This window comes from Protopterus annectens, chromosome 4.part1 (assembly GCF_019279795.1).
Source record: "Protopterus annectens isolate FY-2018-M chromosome 4.part1, PAN1.0, whole genome shotgun sequence".
Lineage (NCBI taxonomy): Eukaryota > Metazoa > Chordata > Ceratodontiformes > Protopteridae > Protopterus > Protopterus annectens.
In genome coordinates, this window is record NC_056734.1 from 741,078,887 (window position 1) to 741,104,191 (window position 25,305).

The window sequence follows — 25,305 nt, forward strand, 5'->3', positions numbered from 1 at the left end:
TGTGGGTTATGGATCCGATATCGGATCCGAACCGGCATAGTTTTCCAGCTATGGATCCAAGCTCTCAGCTCCTCCCCTCACCCATAATGCACTGCTCTACCCTCATGACCTCAGATCGAGTTTGCCAAAGCAACAATACCCTCAAAAGGGTAACAAGTAATATGCAGGAAACTGAAAGGCCAGGGGGATAGGAGGGCGGGATGGTTGCAGACAAATGAATACACCTACTCAGATGGAACGTTATGGTGAGTACATAACTTCTAAATCTGAAGTAGGATATTCATTTGTCTGCAACCTGTGGGACAGAGTCCCCAGCTACCTGAATCTTGGGCGGCCATCATGGAAGGATATTCCGAGCACTGAGCCAAAGGATGCTCTACCCTAGATGCAAGATCCAACTTATAGTGAGAAATAAATGTATGAGATGAAGCCCACGTGGCTGCTGCACAAATATCATCTAGAGGAACCCTAGCCTTGAAGGCTGCCGAGGTAGATACTGACCGGGTTGAATGGGCATGAACACCCTCCGTGGCCTTCCTGACGCTTGATAAGCCAATAAAATGCACTGTGAAATCCAGCGGGACAGAGAAACTTTAGAAATTGGCTTGCCCAAATTGAATTTTGCAAAGGAAATAAACAGCTGGTCGGATTGCCTATGACCAGCTGTCCTGTTGAGATAAAATCTTAGTTGCCTGTGAACGTCTAGTGAGTGTAGCCTATATTCACCTTTGTTTTCATACTTAGGGAAGAAAACAGGGAGGTTAATGGATTGATTGATGTTTGCTTCAGAAGCGATTTTAGGAAGGAAGGACGGGTTGGTCCTGAGGGAGACACGGTCCGGATAAAAAACCAAGTAAGGAGGTTTAGCTGATAAAGCTTGAAGTTCAGAAACTCTCTTGGCTGATGTAATGGCCACCAAAAAGGCTGTCTTGTAAGACAAGAATTTGAGATCCACTGTAGCCGCGGGCTCGAAAGGGGGAGCGGTCAAGGCCTGTAGGACCAAAGAAAGGTCCCAAGGAGGAACTGCTTGCTTTATAGGGGCCTGAGAAGGAAAGTACCCTTAAGAAAAGTTTTGCACAATTTGGCTGACATAAGAGGATTAGACTCTTGACCAATGTGATAGTGAGAAATAGCCAGTTGAACTTTGACTGTGGAACTGCTGGCACCATCATTAAAGAGAGAGGTTAGAAAATCAAGCACTACAGGGAGAGGAACCGTGAAGGGATCTAGGCCTTGCGCCCGCCCACACAGAGAACGTTTCCATTTACTTCGTAAACCTTTCTAGTGGATGGTTTATGAGCCGCCACTAAAATAGCCTTTACCGGAGAAGAAATACCGAGTCCTTATCAAGAGTGGAACTGGAGCAGCCAAGCGGTCAGCTTCAGGTTGTCCAGGTTCGGAGGAGGAATGCAGGATGGATGGGATATCAGATCCGAATGGGATCTAGAATCCAAGGAGGATTCACCGAGTGAGACCTTAGGAAGGGGAACCAGATCTGTCGAGGCCAGAATGGAGCAATGAGAATCATTCTGCAACCCACCCGAGAGGCTTTCTGAAGAACTTGCAGCATCAGAGGCAAGGGTGGATAGGCATACAGAAGACCGGGTGGCCAAGCATGCACCAGAGCGTCTCTTGGGGTACCTGCCAGGAGGTATTAGAGCGAAAAAACTGTCGCACTTGGTGTTTGAGGGAGAAGCAAAAGATCGCATGAAGGGGTTCCCCACCGTGCGAATATGCATTCCGCTACTTGACAATTGAGAGACCACTCGTAAGGGGTCAGAATGGTGCGACTGAGCTTGTCCGCTAGGATGTTGGACCGACCCGGAATGTGCGTTGCTATGAGAAAGCGATTGGTGGAGGTTGCCCATTCCCAAACTCTCATGGCCTCTCGACAAAGAGGGTAAGACCTTGTTCCCCCTTGCTTGTTGATGTACCAGACAACAGACATATTGTCCGATTGAATCGCAATTGTTCCCAAGGGAAGAAAGTCCTGAAGTGCTAGCAACGCTAAGAGCACTGCTCTCATCTCTAGAACATTGATATGCAGTAAGGTCTCTGAATCGCTCCACGTGCCTTGGACTGTCCGCCCATAAAGTGCCCCCACCCGAGGCGGAGGCGTCCGTGGTCACCGTGGCGAGAGGGGAGAAGCACAAAATGGGCGACCCTGTGGAGATCCGGGAGTGGAGCCACCACCAGAGGGACCGCTTGCAAGCCTTGCTGATCGCTATGGGATGATGCATGGGGAGAGCAAGGTATGACCACTGTACTAATAGCGTCCACTGTAGAATGCGCATATTGAGCCTGGCAAGAGGAAGAAGTGCTATCGACGAAGCCATGGACCCTAGAGCCCTCAGGACCAACTCGCTGGAACAGAACATGAATGGAGAATGGCCGCACCTGGAGCTGCAGATTTAGAACTCTGTCCGCAGTGAGGAAGGCTCGTAAACTCCTTGTGTCTAGTCTGGCCCCTATGAAATCTAAGAGCTGAGTGGGTGCCAGGTTGGACTTTTGTATTTATTGTGATGCCCAGAAATGGAGCAAGATGGAGAAAGGAGTCTCGCGGCCGAGAGAAGTAGATGCCTTGTTGGGGCGGTAAGGAGCCAGTCGTCCAGGTAGGGAAAGACCTGCACCCCTGAAGCCTCAGGTGGGCCGCTACCACTGCTAGTACTTTGGTAAACACCCTGGGGGCTGTGGTGAGACCAAAGGGAAGGACCCGAACTGGTAGTGACTGGCTCCCAGCCGGAAGCGGAGAAACCTCCTGGGCGTCTGTCCATTAGGATGTGGTAGTACGCCCTTGAGATCTATCGAGCACATCCAGTGGCCTTCTCCCAGAAGGGGAGAATAGATTGTAGAGTGACCATTGAATTTTTCTTTGGGGACTACCAGGTTCAATAGAGAGAGGTCTAGGATTGGTCTTAGTTCCCCGCTTTTTGGCACTAAAAGAACCTGGAGTAGAACCCTGATCCGATCTGGTCTGGTCTGGGGAACGGGCTGGATGGCTCTTTTCTAGCAGATGGCCAATTTCTGCCAAAGCGGCCTCCCTTTGACCGGGTGGTACGTCTGGGAGGGACTTCAACTTTGGAAGGTGAAGGAAAGGAATGCGATATCCCTGGATATGATTTGGAGAACCCAGCGTCCGATGTTATGGACTCCCATGCCGCTAGGTGCCCGAACGCCCCCGACTGCCTCCAGAGTAGAGCAGTCGGGCAACCCTCAGGGTTGCTGCGGGCCGTTCAGAGAAAGGTTCCCTGGACCAAGTTTCTGGGAGCCCCTCTGCCTCTAGGGCGGCGTCTCCCTGTCCTCCTCTGCCACGGAAGGACTGGTTGTCCGGAGCAGGCTGGGACTGCTGCGACTTCGAACCACATCTTCTTCTGACCCTTTTGGTTCCTAGAATAGGGCCTCTGGGGTGCAGAGAAGCGGATTCACGGCAGACAGCGTCTTCCGTCCTTCTCGCTCTGGGTCAACGCCTCGCAACGGTCTTGCCAAACAGAGCAGAACCATCAAAGGCGTTAAACGCCTTGAAGGGCTCAGAAAAATAGAGTGGCGGAGCCAGGCCTGACGTCTAGTGACCAGTCCTGTCCCGCAGCTCTAGCGCGCCCGTAGCATGGGAGAGTAGCCGCATAGAAGTATTTGTGACTGACCTAAGAGTGGCCATTTTGGTGGAGTGCAGAGCTCTGTCCTCCTCCGAAATGGACTCAGGGATGCAGCGTACTCTTAATAAGGTCTCGCTGCATCCGAATAACATGTGCCAAATAGTTCAGCGCCTTACCGAGAAGGTCGCCGAACTGAACATCCGCTTCCCAAGCGGTCCATCATCCGAGACTCCTTGCTCGGTGGGTGGACTGAGGGACTCTCCTGAGCCAGTTCCCTCTTTGTGGCCGCCGCCATCAACATGGCATCTACAGGAGGCCTTACTCCAATGGGTCCTGTCAGAAGGCGGGCTAAGGATTCTATCAGGTCTTTTGGGAATTGGCTCCACGGTGTCTGGTTCCTTCCACGCCCTGGTGGTAATAAGGTCCACCAGGGGTCGGCAGGGGACACCCAAGAGGTAGACGGGCCCGTTTGAATGCCTCCAAGAACACGGACTCCGAGGAAGACTTGGGGCAGACCACCCCCTAATACGGAGCATTTCCATGATGTCTCGAAGGAGACATCCTCGGGGTGACCGTGGGGAGCCTTCCCTTCCTCCAAGTCCGTGTCTTCAGTGAGAGACTCAGGGAGTCAATGTGCCTCCTTTTGCACGATGCTTGCGAGGAGCCTCCTCTGGGGGCTGTCAGAGGAGTCCTCAGCAGCAATTTGCTCCATGGGAGCAACTTGGGGCACAGAAACGGGCTGTCCCAGGGGCCGGATGGTGGAAGCCTGGCCCAGTGCAGAGGGAGCGGGGCGGAGCCGGAAGCAAGTGCCGGGGTCCGGAGACCCTCAACAGAGCCCTCTCCACTACATCAAAGCGAAGGAGCCGACCTCGACCAAAGGATCCGACAATCGGCTCCCCTCGGATCCGAAGAGTGGATCGAGCCGGCGCTGCACTCGGATCCGGCGACAGTGCGCCCGACACAGACGGCGCCCGAAGGAGCACTGATCCCCGGATCCGGCTCGGATCCAGGCTCCGAGATCGGATCCGACGCACTCGAGGCATGGTCGGATCCGGTACCAAGTACTATCGGCTCCGACCTCCCCGGCTCGGCTGCTCGGCTCCAGTTGCTCAACCCGAAGCGGGTCGGAGAAGGAGCAATAGGCTTAAAAGGGTGTTGAGCTCCCGAGGGGAGGCAGGAGCACTCCCATCTGCATCTGGGCCTGGATGAACCTTCTCATCATCCGGTCCAGATCAGCATCCGAAGCTATGGGTAGATCTGACAAGGCTACCGAGGTAGGCCTGGAATGCCTCCTCGATAGCCTCGACGGAGATCGGGTCTCCTCCTCCTCAGGACCCGTGAGAAGCACACAGGTGACCGGAGCCGAGAAGGAGGAGACCGCACCAACAAGGAAGCCGGGGAGAAGCCAGCTTGGCTGGCGGGCGAAACAGAGGTCTCGGCCCCGCTAGGTGCTTCTCCCTCCGGTCCTTTTAGATGCATCCTCTCCTGTCCTGAAGCGGGAGTTTGAGTCCCAGGAGCAGGAGGGTGCCACAGGGGAACAACTGCAGCCAGGAGTCCCGAAGGAGCGGAGGTCGGAGCAGAGTCCGGCGGTAAAGACCCGCCAAGACCAGCTTGGACCTCCGCTCCTCAGCCCTGGGGTTGAACCCTGCACAAATGGTACAACCAGATGTGAGGTGTTCAACCCAAGACATGTTCGAAAGTGTGGCCATCAGCCGGAGAGAGCTTATGGCCACACTGAGCATTTGAAATATAGACTTAGGCTGTTCAGCCATAATCTATAACAACCCAAAGTTACTGAAAAGTAACTTAAACAAAAAATAAAGCACACAGGCCTACACACACACTCACATTACAGCGAGGGAGGGAATAAAATTATTACTGTAACTTAAAATACACTTAAAACAGTCTATATAAACGGAAACCTACTACTTTCACACAAAAATATTAAAGAAAGAACAAATTCTCTATTTTTTAACAAGAAAAATCCACTTAGCTGAGAGCTATGAAATCCACATCTAGTTACCAGCGCGGCAAACAAGATCTGAGGTCATGAGGGTAGAGCAGGGCATTATGGGTGAGGGGAGGAGCTGAGAGCTTGGATCCATAGCTGGAAAACTATGCCGGTTCGGATCCGATATCGGATCCATAACCCACAGGTTGCAGACAAATGAATATCCTACTTCAGATCTACTGTTGCAGGCAGGGAATTAGAGTAATCATAGTTTCCAAACACTTTTTACGTACCATTGAATTTTCCTCATATGCAGTCTTGCATATGGAATTAGTAAGATGCAGGATGCCATGAAGCCCAAAGCCTGCAGAATTTTTCTTGCAGATAACTGGGCCTTTGTTGCCATTTTCTTGAAATAGGTAGTCAGTTGTCTTTCTTTGTTTGTCTGGAGTGAGATAAGCCACCTGGGCAGTTGTATTTAAGCTTGCACCCAGGAATATTATCTCTTGAGAGGGTGCTAGTTTTGATTTCTTTTTGTTGACTGTGTACCCTAGGCATGTTAAAAGTCTTATTACAAACATCAGATGTTGTAGTAGAATGTCCTTGTTCTCTGCTTGTATGAGGCAGCCGTCCAAGTAAGGATGTATTTGTATTCCTCGTTGTCTGCAGTAAGCAATTACTGGTGCCAGGCACTTTGTGAAGACACTGGGCGCAGTAGATAAGCCAAAGGGCAGTGCAGAGAATTGATAATGCTTTGAGCCAGCTATGATTCTGAGGTATCTTCTGCATGACTGTCTGATTGGGACATACAGGTATGCCTCTTTTAGGTCTAAAGTCACGAGCCAAGCCTTGCTGCCCAGCATGGGCAGAAGCTGCTGTAAGGTCAACATCTTGAATTTTTGTATATTCAGGAAAGTGTTTAGAATAGATAGGTCCAGAATTGGTCTCCATGCTTTGCCCTTTCTGGGTACCAAGAACAGTCTTGAGTAAAATCCTTGTCCCTGCTCTTGCTGTGGCACTTGCCCTCATGTCCATGAGGGCTGCAACTTGTTTTTGAGCCTCTGCCCATTGATTTCTTGGCAGGTCTGGCCAACCATTTGCCCTTGGCAAGGTATGGAAATGTATTCTTGTGACACTGTCTAGAACCCATTTGTCCTGGGTTATAATGTGCCAATTTTGAGAAAAAAAGTTCTAGTTTTCCCCCTAAGGGTGCTGCCAGAAGATAAGTGCTTGGTGCAGGCAGGGGGAAGTCATTGGGACTGTTTCCTGTATGATTGTGCTTTGTCTTCTCCACCTTTGGAGGTAGAAGCACTCCACTGCTTAGACCTGTAGGATCCTTGCAGCTGTGATCTGCCTCTAGGGCATCTGGATCTGCCCCTTTGAGGTCTGTCTGAGGCTGGAAAGGACCAATTCTTTGTAGGCCAGTGTCTGCTAAATCTAGGTGGCTGTACCTGTAAGAAATCCTTGACCGTTTGCATAGATTTAGCTTTGTCCTCCATTTTCTTTAACACCTCTTCTGCCTTAATCCCATACAAGGTATCATGTTGTAAAGGAGCATCTAATAATTCTGCTTTAACATGGTCAGGCAGATTTTGTTCCTTTAACCAAGCATGCCTCCTAAAACAGAGCCCGTAACAGCGGCCCTGCAGGAGGCCTCCAGAGAATCAAACCCACATTGCAAAGTATGCTTTCCAACCTATTCAGCTGCATGCAATAAATCCTGCATTTCTTTGTTTTCTGCACATTCAGAATTTGCCATCATTTTCTGTTTAAGCAGTGTCATGCTATATTGCTGATATTTGAGCATATGAAACTGGCAATTTAAGGCCCTTATAGCCAAAGTAGTAGATGTGTAAATCTTTTTTCCCCATCTATCCAGTGCCCTAGAATCCCTGTCAGAGGGGGTAGGGTTTTTTTTTGCAGTAGAAGCCTTGACCCCTTTTGGACCCCGAGAAATAGTTTCTGGGTCTGCAGTAGGGTTTTTGAAAAGGAATTTATGAGAGTCAGGGACCCTGTAGTATCTGTCCGGCTTAACAGGAGCTGGAGGAAAAGAGTTAGGGGTCAGACTAGACTCCGAGAACACATCATCTACAATGTCCAACAGAGGTGGAATAGCTAGAGGCCTGTGTTGAGGTAGTGAAAGGAAGTCTCTGAGCCTTCTCTTAGATTCTGAAAAATCTTGGCTCTCCCAGTGGAAGTGCTCCCTCATGGTATGCAAGGTTTCCCCAAAAAGAGTAGTCCTCAGAGAAGCTGAAGGAATTGATTCTTCAGCATCAAAATCCTCATAGGGGGAAGAGAATATTCCTGATCAAAAGAAATGGAAACCTGATCTGAAGATTCATAGTCTGTCTCTTGCCTAGGCCTCTTATCAGGAGGGGGGATGGGAACCCCTGATCAAGATAATTACGTCTTCGGACATTTTGAGCATCTCTTTTTTGGGCATGGAGGCCTGTCCTTGTGGCTGCTGAACTTTCTTTGCCTTTAAAGGTGTTTTAGTCTTTGAAGTCGGTTTAATATACAATTGTTTAGGTCTGAATACACCCTCAGAAGCCGATGCCTGCTCAGCGGCTCCGGACCCATCTGAGGAAATAATCTCAGAGGCTCCAATACCTTGAGTTTCCAGCGGCCTGGCTGACTCCACGTGGGAGTCGGTAGTGGCCTGCGACTCTAAAGTAGTGTTAGTCAGGGGCTGCGAAAGTGACTCACTGAGAACCGGTGACTTGCTTAGGAGAAGCTTCGGTTTTGGACCTCTGCTGCCTGCCTTTTTCTTTGCGTTTTTTTTATGAACTCCAGTACTCGAATGACTATCCAATAACATTGTATAATTAAATCTTCGCACAAAATAGCTTAATGCAAAATCGTACCGACACTTAATAGGTTGGTTAAATCTAGCACAAAAGCGACAACTAACAACGTCGTGTTCAGGGCCTACGCAAGGAATACAGTAAGAATGAAAGTCCTTATGAGGTATTTGCTTCCCACAAGAAATATAATTAACTTTTTCTGACATCAGTCTGGAGCAAGAAAAAAGTTTCCCCGATGGGGTACTTAGCTTTTAATGAAGACTTCGGATCTGAAACTCGAAAATGAAAATCTCAGGAGTCGGCCGACCGGCACTTGCTAACTGCTTCGGGTACCGCGCGGCAAGAAAGACTGAATAAAATGGCGTCTGCTGCATCTTTTATACCCCTGACCACCTGACGTCAGGGAAGAGGTGACAGCAACTGACGCAGGACCCAAGACTTCGGAATTCAGGCCGACTGAGGGCAACCTGCCAGCAGGATGACCCAAATGTAATGACTGCAAAAGTGAAACACGAAGAACATCTGATTTGGAGATATTTTAGTACTACACAGTTAAGGCTCATGTACATAACACAAGCAGAAGGTTATAATTCAAAGTGGAAAGGGATTATGATGAAGCAAAGGGGAAGCTCAAGAAATAGAGTGGCATTTTGGATGTAGACCCTTAAGAATTACAACACAGATTACATTCATAAATTAGCAGAAAGTATTCTAAAAATTAAGCCAATACTAGAATGGAGAAAGAAGATTTTGCCAGTAGGGATGACTACAAGTGGGGCTACATAAAATAGGCAAGAGGAGGCTGGAATTTACTGGAGAAACCTGGCAAATGAACGAATATATTCAGAGCAAATAACTCGAGCAAGAAAGGCAAAAGACTGCGATGAAGTCAAGAAGATATTTATACTGCAGGCTAGATACTGTCTTCCCTACCACAGCTTGATCTCAGAGTACAGACAAAGAGAAAGGGATAGTAACTAAGTGAAATACTTGCACAGGCAGAGTTTTTAGCTGAATCCAGAAGCAGCTGTTAAAGGGATAATTATTAGGGCATATAAAATATTGCATAACTACAAAAATCAGAGAAGGTTAGAAAAGATTGGGAAACACAATGGAAAAGCAATTTACAAGAAATCAATGAGAAGTCATGTACATGGCTACCAAGAATTCAACCAAGTCCAGAAGGTTCAGGATCTTTTGCTTGGAAGTGTTTGCACATGTATTTTTAATATCTCAAGCAATCTTCACAGAACTTTTCCTCGGGTACACAGTAAATGTTTTACGTGCTGTGGAGAAGAGAGTTAACTGGGAACATACGTTTTGGACGTATAATGAGTTGGCAGCCTTTAAAACTTCTAGCAATTCATGTCCTGTAAGATCTTAAATTTTTTGGCAGCCAAAAGAATTTAACAATTACTAGAAAACGGAAATCAAAGTCTACAATGGTTACTTGATGTGTTGAGTAATATAAAAGAGGTGAAAGAACTGGAAGAGGGATCTTTAGAAAAGGGAAGGAGCAACTTCCATACAAGTAAATAGAAATCATGGGAACAATACATGCATGATGATGTTCAGGAGGAGGAGGAATGAAGTTTAAGGGAAGGCAGGAATATCAGCTATTTTTATTATGCTGGACTAAATGTATATGATGCAAGCTGTTCTTAAATGGAAAAATGTTAAAATGGTTTATTTTCTTTTCTGTTAATGTACGTTTGCCTTAATAAAGCTGTTTAAAAAAAGTACAGTTTTGTACCTACCATAAATGTAGATGTTCAAGTGTATACCCTGCTGCAGTCATCACACTTGGGTTATCCTGCCGTTAGGCGGTCCCACAGTCGGCCCGAATTCCAAAGTCTTGGTCCGGCGTCTGTTGCTGTCGCTTCTTCCTTGACGTCAGTACACCAGGGGAATACAAGAGGCATCCGACACCCTTTTCTTCAGTTTTTCTTGCCCCAGATGTCAGGTGCCCCCCCAAAAGGTGGTCACTAGATGGTACCAATAATAAAAGTTTATCACAACCAAAACATCCCTCCAGCTATAAGCAAATACACCACAAAGGTTGTATCAGATTTTAAGGTACTGAAAGGTTTTAATTAGGTCAGAGGGGATGGAGGGAGGGTAACCTGGACTGCAGCAGGGTATACACTCGAACATCTACATTTATGGTAGGTACAAAACTGTACTATGTTCATCGTGTTACCCTGCTGCAGTCATCACACTTGGGTAGAATCCCAAAGCTAAGGATGGGAGGTGGAGTCAAACAGGGTTAGAGGAGGTTAGAAGGCTTTGCAAAACTGCAGTGGCGAAGCCAGCTCTAGTCTTAGAGTAAAGTGGTAAGTGATGGTGTTTGGTGAAGGTGTGTACTGAACTCCAAGTTGCAGCTTCCAGAATATCCTTGGTTGGGACCCCCCTGAGGAAGGCTGTAGATGTATCTGCTGCCCTGGTAGAGTGGGGCCTTATGCTAGCAGGAACTGGTTTTCCATGGTGGGTGTAGCAAAAATGTATGCAATGTCCTATCCATTTGGAAATGGTCTGTTTTGAGATAGCCTTTCCTTGAGATGATGTAGCATAGGATACAAAAAGCTGGTCAAATTTTCTGAAAACCTTAGTTTTATCCAAGTAGTAACGTAGCTGCCTGTGAATGTCCAAGGAATGCAGGAGTCTTTCTCCTTTGTTCTGTGGATTTGGAAAGAAGGTGGGTAAATGGATGGTTTGATTTAGAGCCACACTGGATACCACCTTAGGCATAAAAGAGGGGTTAGTTCATAGAAAAACTGTCTTGATGGAAAATGAGGAACGAGCTCTACTGCCATTAGTGCCTGAAGCTCTGAGACCCTTCTGGCTGAAGTAATTGCTAGCAGCAGGGCAGTCTTCCATGATATAAAACTTAAGTCAGCTGAGAAAGCTGGTTCAAAAGGAGGTAGCGTAAGGTTTTCCAGAACAAAATTGAGGTCCCAAGTTGGTGTTGGTGCTCTCCTGGGAGGCCTAATGTTTTTGGCCCCTCTGAGAAACTGCCTTAGAAGTGGATGTGAAAATAAGGGAGGATCCATGTTGTAGTGAGCTGAAATAGCTGAGGCGTGGATTTTAGTAGATGAAAAAGAAAGGCCTTTGTGCAACATCTCGGTTAAATATTGCAGAATCAGAGGTATGTCCGGCTGAAGGGAATTTTGGCCTTTAGCTTGGCTCCAGGCGCAAAACCTTTTCCATTTGTCCGAGTATGCCTTCCTGGCTTCCAGAATAACCTCCATAACAGCTTGAGAAAGAGGAGCTGGCTGGTTGCTTAGGTGAGTTGCCATGCAGCCAAATTTAAGGTTTTGAGCTGGCTGTGTAGGATCTGTCTTGCTGTGTGAGCAGATGAGTAATTTGTGGTAAAATCCATGGTGGGCCCTGGGCCATATTTCCTTTATAGTGGGCACCAGTGCTGGCGTGGCCAGTCTGGGGCAATGTGTATCATTCGGGGTCTCTCCATCCGGACTTTCAGCAGCACCTTTGTGAGAAGGGGCAATGGAGGGAAGGCACATACTGTCCGCATTTTCCAACTGAATGAGAGTGTGTCCACTTTCATAGGTTCATAGATTAGTACTAGGCTAACTGCCCTTGTGAGACATTTTTAAGCCTAGCCAATTATCCCTTGCGAGACTCAAACCCTGCACCTTGTGTTTGCAATGCAACCACTTTAACCATTAAGCCACCCTCCCTAACAACAATAACCTAATCCCCAATTCCAAGCTTGATGGTGAAATGTCCTTGTGCAAAATTTTGTTAGCTGACAGTTTTGGGGGCTGGCAAACAGGTCTATGTCTGGGTGCCCCCATTTCTGAGTTATCATTGCAAATACTTGTGGATCCAGTTTCCACTCGTGAGGATCCATGATGTTTCTGCTTAGGTCGTCTGCCAATGTGTTCTTTTTTCCTGGCAGGAATTGAGCTTGTAAACTTGGTAAGCCAGTGCTGTGTTCCACAAGGTCATTGCTTGCTGTATAGAGAGTAGGAGTGTGTACCCCCTTGTTTATGTACCACATTACTGTGGTGTTGTCTGTCCTTATTGTAAGCTGTCCTGGATGTAAGAGGTCCTTGAAGGCTGTCAGGGCATTCTGTACAGCAAGCATTTCTTTTTGATTGATGTGCAGATTCCTTTGATCTGCAGTCCGTATATGCCTTGAACGCACTGTCCTGCCATGTGTGCCCTCCAGGCATAGTCCGATGCATCTGTTGTCATAGTTTGCCTGGCTGGGGGTAAGGTGAAAGGCTGACCGTTGTTGAGGTGACATGCCTGTGACCACCATAGAAACTCCTGTTGAAGGCAGGGAATGAGAGGTATCATTGTTTCCAAGCTGTGGCGGTGTTGAGTCCATACACTTTTTAGGTACCATTGTAATTTCCTCATATGCAGTTTTGCAAATGGTATTAGTAGTATGCAAGATGCCATGAAGTCCAAGGCCTGCAGAATTTTTTTTTTTTTTTTTGCAGTGAGTTGGGTCTTTGTTGCCATTGTTTTGAAGTATTGAGTTAGTTGTAGTTGTTAGTCTGGCGTCAGATAAGCCATCTGGGCCGTTGTATTCAAGCTGGCACCCAGGAATGTCATATTTTGTGAGGGCACTAGTTTTGATTTCTTTTCGTTTACTGTGTACCCTGGGCAACTTAGGTGTTTTACAAAAGCCAGATGTTGTAAGAGAATGTCCTTGCTTTCTGCTTGGATGAGGCAGTCGTCCAGGTATGGATATATTTAAATTCCTCTTTGTCTGCAGTATGCAATTACCGGTGACAGGCATTTTGTGAAGACCCTGGGCGCAGTAGATAAGCCAAAGGGCATTACAGAGAATTGATAATGGGTTGAACCTGCAATGAAACTGAAGTATATTCTGCAATTTTGTCTGATAGGGACATGCAGGTATGCCTCCTTGAGGTCCAACGTTACTAGCCAAGCTTTCTTACCAAACATGGGAAGAAGCTGCTGTGGTGTTAGCATCTTGAATTTGGGTACTTGCAAGAAGGTACTTAGAATTGAAAGGTCCAGAATGGGTCTCCAAGCATTGTCCTATCTGGGGACTAGAAAGAGCCTTGAGTAAAATCCTTGGCCTTGTTCCTGTGTAGGTACCAGTTGAATGTCTCTCATGTCCACGAGAGCTGTAATTTGTTTTTGTGCCTCTGCCCATTGATTTTGTGGCAGATTTGGCATTCCTTTTATCCTTGGCAAGGTGTGGAAATGGAATCTGTATCCTTGTGAGATAATGTCTAGGACCCATTTGTCCTTTGTGACGATGCGCCAGTTGTCTGCAAAAAGTGCTAATTTTCCTCCCAAGGGAGCTGCCAAGAGAGTTTTGCTTGGCAGTTTGAGGTGTAAGTCATTGTGTTTCCCTTCTAGTAGTTTGGGACCGGTCTTCTCCTCCCTTCTGTGTTGCAGTGCCCCATTGGCACGGTTTGTAAGGGATTTGTGATTGTTCTCTGCCCCTTGGGCGTCTGTATTTACCCCTCTGTGGTCTGTCAGAAGCTGGAAAGGACCAGTTTTTGTTGGCCAATTTCTGCTGAAGCATGGGGGCTGTACCTGCAAGAAATCCTTGACAGTCTGCATAGATTTTGCCTTATCCTCCATTTTCTTTAAAACCTCTTCTGCCTTAACCCCAAATAAGACATCCTGCTGTAAGGGTGCATCTAGTAACTTTGCTTTAACATCATCAGGCAGAGTTTGTTCCTTTAACCAAGCATGCCTACGTATAAAAGACCCAGTAACAGCTGCTCTACAGGAAGCTTCCAAGGAATCAAATCCACATTGTAAAGTACGTTTGCCCACCTGTTCAGCTGCATGCAACAGATCCTGCATTTCCTTGAATTCAGACTTTTGAGGGTGTGTGCTCATCTTTTGTTTCATTTGAGACATTAGGAATTGCTGGTATTTAAGCATGTGAAACTGACAATTTAGTGCTCTCGTAGCTGAGGTGTAAACCTTCTTCCCCCCATCTATCTAGTGCTCTGGAGTCCTTTTCAGAGGGTACAGGATTTTTAGCCATAGAAGCTTTAGCCCCTTTGGGACCCTGGGAGATTGTCTCTGGATCAGCAACAGGGCTTTTGTAAAGGAATTTGTGTGAGTCAGGCACTCTATAGTATCTATCTGGTTTGGCTGGAGCAGGAGGCAGAGGATCTGGATTTAGACAAGATTCCAAGTAAACATCATCCACAATGTCTAAAACTGGGGGATAGCAAGTGGTCTGTGCTGGGAGGGTAAAAGAAACTCTGAGCCTTTTCTTTGAGTCTGAGTAGTCCTGACCTCTCCAGTGGAAATGTTCCCTCATGGAATGTAAGGCTTCCCCAAAGGAGCAGTCTTCAGGGGGAGAAGCTGAGGGAATGGAATCTTCAGCATCAGAATCTTCATAAGGGGGAAAAGGAGTAATCCTGTTCCTCAGAGGAGCCTGAGGAAATAGACACTTGATCAGAGGAGGCATAATCCTCCTCTTGTCTAGGCCTTTTGTCAGGGGGAGGGGGGGGTTGGGAACCCCTGATTAAAGAAATCAAATCTTCAGCCATTTTAAGCATCTGTTTCTTAGGCATGGGGCCTTGAACTGGAGACTGAAGTGCAGTCTTTTTAGGTTTTAGAGGAGTCTGCTATAGAATCCAAAGCGGTCTGGGGTTCCAATTCTGCGGTAGCCAGGGGCTGCGTAGGCGCCTCACTGAAAACCGGAGACCCGGGGACAGGCCCAGCCGAGGCCTAGGAGTCTGGCTTGGATCTAGGCCGTCTTTATCTTTGCATTTTTTATGCACGCCGGTAGTCGGTTGCTCCGATGGCATACTGGAATTAAATTTCCTACCGAAGTAGTGTCATGCGAAATCAAAGCATCGCTTAATAGTTCGCTTACTGAACCTAGCACAATACGGACAACCAGTGACATCGTGGTCTGGGCCTAGGCAAGGTATACAATAAGAATGAAAGTCCTTATGAGGTATTTGCTTCCCACAAGAAATGCAATTGTTAACTTTTTCTGACATCGGACTGAGGCAAGAAAAGGTTCCCCAATGGGGTACTTAGCTTTGAAGACTTCGGACTGAAACTCTATTCGAAAATCTCAGGTGTCGGCCGACCAGCACTTGCAAACTGCTTCTGCTACCGCGCAGCAAGAAAGACTGGAGAAAATGGCGTTGGATGCCTCTTACATACCCCTTGCGCACTGACATCAGGGAAGAAGCGACAGCAACAGACGCCAGACCAAGACTTTGGAATTCGGTCCAACTGCGGGACCGCCTGACGGCAGGATAACCCAAGTGTGATGACTGCAGCAGGGTAACACGATGTACATTGAATGGGTCCTGACTGTTTGTGGCACTAAAGAAAATCTTTTTGCTTAGCTGCACATTGTTTTCGTGTAGTGGGTATCCTGCTACATTGTAGGACAGGAACAACCTTCTCTGAGAATAGGTGCCTTTAAGGGACTAGAAATCCTATCATCCAGAGAGTCAGAGTGAGGAAGAATTAGGGTGGAGAACAAATCCTTTTTGTTGAGTGATAAGGTCCACTTGGAGAGGTATTTTCCTGAAACTTCCATTTGTCAGGTGAAACAGAAAAGGAAATAAGTTATGTACTTACCATAATGTTCCATCCGTGTTCTCTTCCTCAACTGTTGGGTTCAGATCCAATCCTCTGATCCTGCTTGGCTGTTACTAAAGCTTGTGGTAACCAAAAAGCTGTTGAGCTTCTCCCTTATCCATAATGCACCAACCCCTAACATACCTCAGATCATGTTTACCTATTTTACCAGAAAAGTACCAGTTAACATGCATCTATAAAGCGATACTTAATGTGTGTGCCCTACAGAGGAAACCATGTCAGGAGTTCAATCAAAAGGAGAGTGGTGTCCTTATAAAATCTTATTCCTCCAGAAGTTTGCAGAAATAAAGGATGAGTATTGGTGGGTGGGAAGTTGAGGAAGAATGAAAATGAACACAGATGGAAGATTATATTAAGTACACAACTTCTTAATCGGATGTCAATTTTCATTCTAACCTCAACTGTATGGGACAGAGTCCCCAGCTACCTAAAACTTTAGGTGGACCCTACGGAAGGATGTTCCCTGAGCACAGTAGAACCAAAAGAAGCTGTAACCCTCAAGGCCAAATCTAATTTGTAATGGGTTGATAAAGGTATGAGGACTTGCCCAAGTTGCTGCTGCACAAATATTCATTGAAAACCAGGAGATAAATACTAAAGAAGTTTGCTATTATGGACCTAGCTGAATGGGCTCTTACAGGTTTAGTTAAGTTAAGACCCAATTTGTTATAGATACAAGAAATGCTGTCAATCATCTGGCTAAAGTTACTTTTGCAACTGGTTTGCCCAATTTCTAATCTACAAAAGATACAAACCATTTTCTGTCTTTCTGATTTCTTTCGTCCTACGCAGTTAAAATGTAATTGTCTGTGAACATCCAATAAACGCAACATATGTTCACCTTTGTTTGTAAATTTAGGAAAGAATACTGACAAATTATGGACGGACTGATATTGAATTCTGACACCACCTTGGGAAAGAAAGATGCATTGGTTCATAAAGTAACTATCCTTATGAAAAATCAAGTAGGGAGGTTTTGAAGACAAGACTCAAATTTCTGAAATTCTTCTTAGAGGTAATAACTATTAAAAATACGTTTTTCCAAGTAAGATACTTCAGCTCACATTTCACTGCTGGTTCAAAGGGGAAATGTATTAAAGCTTGTACCAAGTTCAGATCCCATGGTGGAGTAGGGTCTTTAAACGATGGTCGCAAAAGAAAAGTGCCTCTCAAAAATGCTTTGCAGAGTTTAGCAGAAGCGACTACAAAACCTTCAAATCCAACATGAAAATTAGACACTGCTGCTAATTAAACCTTAATGGTAGAGGAGCTCACCCCTTCTTTGAAAAGTAAAGCTAAAAACTCATGTTATGTATTGGAGCTGAAAAGGGGTCTACATGATTTTGTTGTGCCTAGTAAACAAATGTTTTTCATTTACTTGAAAAGAAATATGTCGACGGTTTATGGGAAGATAAAAAGATATGGTAGGCAGGTGGAGAGAGTATAGGCTGTCTGGCTATTAACAGAATTGGAGAAACCAGGCTGTAAGCCTGAGCTTTAAAATGTCTGGGAAAATCATGTCAGGCGAGAGAGAGGGCATGGAATCAGATCCAGAATCCAAGGCTTGAAAATTAGATGAGGCCATAGAAAGGGGAACAATCTATCTATGCCAGTAAGGTGCAATGAGAGTGAATTACTTAACTCTTCAACTTGACATCTTTCTGCAGAAATGTCAGAATTAATGGAATTGGCAGAGAGGCATAAGGTAGACGGAGGCCAACTGGGAAGTAGAGCATCCCTCTGGGATTCCCCCCATGGGGGAATTGGGGAAAAGTAGCTGCTGCCATTTGTTGCTTAGGGGAGAAACAAAATGATCACAGCAAGGTTGGCTCTATCGACGAAAAATTAGTTCTGCCACTTTACTGTTGAAGATCCACTCATGAGGTAGAATGGACCTGCTCAATTTGTCTGCTGTCATATTGGACTTTCCTGGAATGTGCATTGCTATGAGGAAGTGGTTGGATGAGATCACCCACTGCTGCACTGAGTGCTTCTCAACACAATGGGTATGATCTGAATGCTCTGTCTGTTGATGTACCAAATTACTGACATACTGTCCATTTGAATCGCAATCAACCCTGAAGGGAGAGCATCCTGCAAGGCCTACAATGCTAAAAGTACTGCTCTCATCTCTAGAACATCAATATGCAATGTACTTAACACCGAATGCGTGATAAGAGACCTTGGGACCCAGGTGGACAGTAGTCTCTCCTTTGATAGTCACATCGCCACAGTAGTCAGGAAGTCCTACGTGGCACACCTCATCATAAAAGGGTTCTCATCCAGGAAAAAAAAAAAAAGGTCATTGTTTCCTTCTACTCATCACTCATTAGACCCATTAGAGTACAACGCCCCTTTTGGAATGTACCTCACAAGACATCTGCAGCAGCTGGAAAGGCCACAGAAGTACCTCACAAAGAGGATTATTCGCCTCAAACAAATGCCCTCCACTGACCGCCTCAAAAAACTCCAGCTTTACTCCATTGCACATCGCCTACTCCGCGGTGATCTCTGCCTAACATATAAAGCTATGTCAAACCCAGCACTGTTGGACATGCTACACCTAAAGAAATCCCAATCCCTCCAAGCTACATGCTCTAGGGACCTAAACCTTGTCACCACAATAAACAGGACACGCTGGAGGGACAGATTCCTGTACCAGAGACATTATATACTCTGGAACAAGCTACCCAAGTCAAGCAAAGTTCTTTATTAGCACTCCAAGAAAAATCTTGATGAGTGGATGGGAAATAGAAAATACACCCCGGGGATCACTTCTGTGTCTCTGTTGGGCAGTGGCACAGGAAAATAACTTTCTTGGGTGGCGTAAGCTATGGTACCTTGCTGGCTAGGCTTACATAGGCCCTTGGGCAGATAGCCTAGTATCTACCTATGAATCTATGCAAGTTGGCCTCTTCGGGGGACCAAGTGTCTTGGACTGTTTTCTCCAGAAAGTGCCCCCCACCCCACCTGTGAAGAGTCTGTGGTCACTATGGCCTTGGCCTTATGGTAAAGGAATGGATGACCTTGAACCTATTCTGATGGAATCCACCACCTGAGATCCCTCTAGCATGCCGGAGAGATTTTTTATTTGTGCTTATAAAGAATAGTCCGCTGAGTTAACATCCATCGAAGAATTCTCATATGAAATCTGGCTAGAGTTACGAAGGTTGCTGATGCTGACGATCCTAGAGCTTGAAGGACCAAGCGGGCTGAAATCTTGGTACTGCAAATTATTTTTCTGACCTGTAATTTGACAGTCTGTACTCTCGAAAGAGAAAGAGAAGTTATCACTGACTTCTGTTGAAAACTGCTCCTATGAATTCCAGGTTTCGAGTTGATTGTAGGTGAGACTTGTCTTAATTTATGGTTATCCCCAGATGAAAACAAAAACAAACCTGGAGTACCAGCTTTCTTGCCCTTATTAACAGATGCCTAGTTGGGACGTAATGAGCCAGTCGTCTAGATATAAAAACACGCATAATCTCTGCAGTCTCGAGTGAGCTGCCACATCTGCCGTATATTTGGTAAAACACCCTGGGGACTGTGATGAGGGCAATAGACAGATCTGAACTGGTAATGACTGGTTCCCAGCCAGAAGCGTAAACACCTTCTGTATTGTCTGCTCATCTTTATATTATAGTATCCTGAAAGTCTATTCAGCCCACCCAGTTGTCCTTGCCCAGAAAAGATGGAATGGATTGAACCGTGACCATTCAAAACTGTGTCAAACCAACTTGCTCAAGTTGCTGAGATCCAGAATTGGTCTCCAATCCCCTGTTTTCTCTGGAACTGAAAAGAACCTTGAATAAGTTCTGGATTCTATCCGGTCTGGTGGACCTTTTGGATGACTTTCTAACAGCTTTTGTATTTGTATTGCTGCCTCTATCCTCAGACTGTGGAATGTCGGGAATTTTCCGTAGAGTTGGGTGTGGAAGGGAAAAGGGTATTATATAACCTCTGGAAGCAATTCTCTGCACCCAAGTATCTTTTATGTTTATAGCCAGGCTCTCTGGTGCAGGGAAAGTCTACCCCCACTCTGTTCCAAAGGTGGGGGATCAGGCCTCCTTTCAGGAGCAGTGGATAGGGTCTGTCGGAGAAAGAATCGCTGGACACCTGCCGTGGGGGCATAGTTGACCCCTCTACCCTAAGGGAACTTTCTCCATGTGTGTCCTGAGAAGGATTCTAGGACTTCCTGAACCATAATTTCTGACCATCTCATTGATTCCTAGAAAAGGATCTTTGAGGGGTCGAAAAACATACTCACTACAGGTAGGGCAGGGTCTTTGTATCCTTCTCACACCTGGATAATGTGTCCTTCACTTCGATGCCAAAGAAGTGATGTCAAAAGGAGTACTGACGAAAGACTTGAAGGGCTCTGCAAACTCACTTAAACGCATCCACTAATGCCTCCCAATAGATATGCCTGAATCTGTGGCTCTTGAGGTGCCTTCAGCTGCATGTATCATGTTAAATTAGAGATAGACTGGGGGGTAGCCAGCTGAGAAGTCAGACAATTGGGCCTCAGCAGAAATGGTCCCTGAATGGGGCAAAGTTCGCTGAAGCGTAGACAAGGTTCCCAAATCTGTCCATCGTCCTAGACTCGTTGTGGGGTAAACAGAGGAACTCTGTTCGGCTACACGGGCACCACTTTAGCCCAACATTCTTTCCCCACAAGTGGAGCTAGAATCCTATCTGGCCTTTTGGGAATTGGTTCCACTGCATCAGGCTCCTTGCCCACCAAGAGACAAAATCAATGAGCTCATCGGCAGGTGAAATAACCCAAGAAGAGGAGGGGCCAGCTCCAAAGGCCTCCAGAAATACCAACTCCTCAGGTGAAAGGTTGCTGAGGGTCCAACCAGCTCTATTTTATGATCTCAAGGATGTCTCCATGAGACATCTTCTGGAGGTGATCGTGCGGACCCTTCATCCTCAAAGTCCAGGTCTTCAGTGACGGACTCTTGTGGACAGTCCAAATGCCTCTTCTTGCACTTCCTCTTCTTAGGGGCTTCCTCAGTGGAGTATTCACGGGATGTGTCAGAAGGCATTATAAGACCCTGCTGGGTAGACTGGAGGGCTCGAGCTGGCTGCCCCTGTGGAGTGGAATGAGGAGGATCCAAGCACAGATTCATTTGGCTGCTGGAGTGAAAATCTGAGTGAGTTGGGACTGTTAATTCTGCCAGAGCAGAAAACACCCTCTTCACATCCTTGAAAGCAGACCATCCTGGGGAAAGACAAGACCCTCAACGGCAAGAAGGCAGGCTTCCGGACCATAGTCTCCTCCTGCCCCAAAAGCAATCTCCCGAGGAGGAAGTCAGAGCTGAGCTGTCCAATGCTAAAGCACCAAGGCACACACACGGCTCCAAGACCTTTGGAATTGATCCCAGCAGCCTCGGATTCAGCAAGGAAGCTTCGGCTCCAAGAGTCCTTCAGATCTGAAGATGTCTGAGGCGAGGCACTCAGCATCAGATCTGTAGGTAGGATCACCTTCAGATCCAAGCCAGCTGAACTCAGAAGACTCAAATCCAGAGACTCTGAAGCAACCAAAGGAATTAGAGAAGTAGTCTGAAGTGGTGGTGTGGTCTAAGGACGAGTCTCCTGACTGTAGTAGGAGCCAGTAATACACCCATCTGGATCGGCACTGTCTTTCGCTAAAAGCAGCAAATGAAATTTGAGGTATGTTAGGAGTTGGTGCATTATGGGTAAGGGAGACACTCGAGCTTTTTGGTTACCACAAACTTTAGTAACAGCAGAGTCAGATTCGGACCCAACAGTTGAGAGAATGAAAACTGACATGAGATCCAATATGGTCTTGGCCAAAAAGGGGTCATTAAGAGAGTATGGGTGCTTCCTTGTTTTTAGAAGACTTTTTGGAAGTAGAGGTAGTAGAGGGAAGGCACAGAGGAACTTCCTTGTCCACTGGAAAGAAAACGCATCTGTCCTCCAGGGTGAGGTATAAATTTCCCAGGCGCAGAACCAAGGAAGCTAATGCTTGATTAGTGATGCAAAGGAGGTTTTATCTGTGGTGCACCCCACTGAACAATGATTGCCCGCAAGACTGGTCTATTCAGTGTCCATTTGTGGCAGTCATTCAAGGAACAGCTTAGGGAGTCTGCCAGCACATTGTGCTGTGAGGGTTATGGGGTCTCAGTATCAGACACATGAGTGGTAATGTGATGTACCATGGGTTCTGCAGCCTCAGCAGGTACGTCTGAGCCAGATACGTTAAACTGCGCATCTGTTCTGGGCCTCTTAAGCTTCTTCTTTGGTACAATAGTTAACATTGTGGATGCAGACTCCGCCATCTTGGACTGAGCCAGGCATTCAAGACAACAAGTTTTTAAATAGGTGTTGAGAGAGGAAAGCTCTGACCTAAAGAGAACAAACAATTGACAAATGGAATCAAACTTGTAATTATGTTCCGGGCCTGGACAGAAAAGGCACTTAGTGTGCAAATCCTTGTATGTTATCTGCCCACTGCACTTGTAGTTACTCCTCCTAGTTGGCATGTAACAAACTGGAACAAAAACAACAAAAGTAAAAAAAGGCAAAAGATGGTTTCCAAACAGGGCATTTATCTGAGAGAATGACAGAGTGAAGCATTGGTACCAACAATCAAACAGCAATCAGTCCAATGGATGCATGATCTGTGTTCAGGTTGTCGGTGAAAGTCTCAGGTACACATTCTTTTGCCCATCTTTATACCTCTAGGTTTATGAGCCAAGGTCATGAATTGGACGTACAACCTCAGAAGGTAAAGCTTTGGTGCCCAGTACGGACATCAGCAGTGACAACTCGTATGTCAGGAATACTGCAACAGTGATTTCAGTCAGGAAAAAACTATCACCATTCCTGATGCACGAAAAAGCAAAGTCAGCTGCATGCACCTGTAATGACATGTCGATTTCTATGATGGCAACAGACATTTCTGTTCTGACCTGAATAGTAAAGAACTGGTAATCTACCTACAGATGCAGTAATGCAGAAAACATATAAATATTAGAAAAATACAATCAGTATCCATATTTTCACACTGTGTACACTAATTAGAAATAACTGATGAAACTGATGAGGGAACAAGAACTTAGAGATGCATTAGAAAAAACAAAACTTTACAACCAACAATGAACAATTGCATGTATTTTAGAAACTAAATAATTAAAAAAAAAAGTGTCTGTCTTATGAAATACAATAACTTACTCCTTTACAAAGGTCTGTAGTTGAGTTTTTACTGATTTCTGGCCTTGCTCCATAAACATCTGAAAGGAAAGTAGCATAAGGTTAATCTTGTGCACTGTCAGTACCACAAAAACGACTATAAAACATGTATTACCACAACGTCAATACTAAATGCTAGATAAAAGACTATTAGAAAAATGATAAATTGCTATCAGAAAGGTATAATTGCAAAAGAATCTGATAACTTAAAATCAAATGCAAAATGTTTAGTTAACAAAATTGTCCTCACTATAACATTGTACTTGTCAACCTACCATTACTTTAGCCAACCACTGTCCTCAACATACATTAAAGGTACATGTGTAACCATAGAATAAAACCTGCTGTCCAGAGTCCTGAATTATTTATGCTGAAAATAGCAAAGCTGCAGAACATCAATTTCTTTCCTAGGGAAAGAATTTGGTGGGCCGTTTCTGCCACTTCGCTATTTTCTCCACTGTGATGTGAAGGTTACGGACTGGGTTAAGGTAAGTATGCGAATGGGATAGTTAGGGACCTTAGGGTTAGGGAGCGGGGTAAGGCAAGTGTGCGATAGTTACGGACGTTAGGGTTTGGGTTAAGGTAAGTGGATAGATACCGTATATGTATGGTTTAGTGTAGGGTTAGAAGTAGGATTTTAAGTGTATATGTGTGGATTACTTTTTTTGGTGTGCTTATATTGTGTGTTTCTCAGGACAGCGAATTTTTTACCCTGGGAAAAAATTTGCTGTTCCGAGCTTTCTATTATATCACATTTCAAAATTCCAAGTTCGAGCTTATGGTGTTCGATATTTTGGGATTTCGATTATGTGATATAAACCCCTGAACGCTGACCACATTAATTTACACTTCGGTAGCCTTCAGGATCTAAAATACAACTTTCATTAATAAAACTTCAAACTAGCTTGTCTGCTTTCCATTTTCAACTGTTAGCAAGGAATAGCCCAAGAGGTGAAATTAATTCCTTTCTGAGGTATCAGAAGCACCAATCAGATGGGGCTTATGACAAAAATTAGAGTTCAACAATTCTGTCACATTTTGCCAGCTACTACAAACACATCCGCAGCAATAAAAAGTTGCCACAGTTTCAGGACTAAAACTACAGCTCAAAAAATGTTTTTAGCATTCTGGAAATCAAAGTGAATGCAGTATTTTTTCATAAAGTTTGAAAAACAGTCTGCAAAATGAGAAACTGCTTACTACCCTAGCATGAAAGGAATTTCCAGTAACTCTTGTTTAATATTTACAAACAAGCATCCAAAGTATCAGAAGAAAATAGTAAAGTGAAACAATTACAGAAAGTAAACTGGCATCAGAATTGGTGCTTCAAAAACCAATTTAACTTTAAAAGCAGAAATTATGCGGCATTAAGCAAGCACGAAGAGTTAGTAAAAAATAAATTCTGCAGGATGTTTTGAAGGGAAGAAAAAATTAAGCAAAATACTAAGAGGAGTAAAACTGACAACTTTACAGCAAAGAATGTCACTGAAATCAATACAAATTATATACCAGGTTTAGTATTAAAACATACTAGATTCATCAGTTAAATCAAGGATACAGTAAATAACTGCTGGATTCTAAATGGTGATGCAGAGGAGAGATGGGTAATGTCCATGTTTTCATTAATAAAAGTAATAAATGTAGAAAATACAATTCAGGGGAAAAATAAGACTGAGGTGCCTAGACTGCACTTACTACAAAGGAATATACCCCACTCAATCAGTTCTAAGACCTTGCTAACAAGGCCATCTAATGTATAAATACAGAAAAAAAAGTTATCTAACACCAAAGCATTGCAACTGCAAAGTACAGTTGTGTACCTACCATAAATGTAGATGTTAGAGTGTATTCACTGCTGCAGTCATTACTTTTGGGTTATCCTGCTGGCAGGCTACCCTCAGTCGGCCAGAATTCCAAAGTCTAGGTCCAGCATCGGTTGCTGTCGCCTCTTCCCCGACGTCAGTGCGCCAGGGGTATAAAAGATGCAGCAGACGCCATTTTCTTCAGTTTTTCTTGCCCCAGATGTCAGGTGCCCCCAAATTGGTAGGCTGAAAATATGGCAATAAAAATGCATGCACAAAAACATTTCCTTCATCTACAAGCAAATACACCAAATAGGTTGTATAGGATAGAGAAGTGTAGA

At 45.4% G+C, this 25,305-nt stretch overlaps 1 protein-coding gene across 1 annotated transcript in view; it reads right to left on the reverse strand.

The window, feature by feature from the left end:
* The window catches only part of LOC122801280 (arf-GAP with coiled-coil, ANK repeat and PH domain-containing protein 2-like), a 2,104,317-nt gene that overhangs the window by 1,959,583 nt on the left and 119,429 nt on the right, over nt 1-25,305 (reverse strand). The window contains exon 4 of the mRNA XM_044070827.1: nt 23,145-23,203. Coding sequence (XP_043926762.1) covers nt 23,145-23,203 — 59 coding nt within the window. The remainder of the gene's footprint in view (nt 1-23,144; nt 23,204-25,305) is intronic.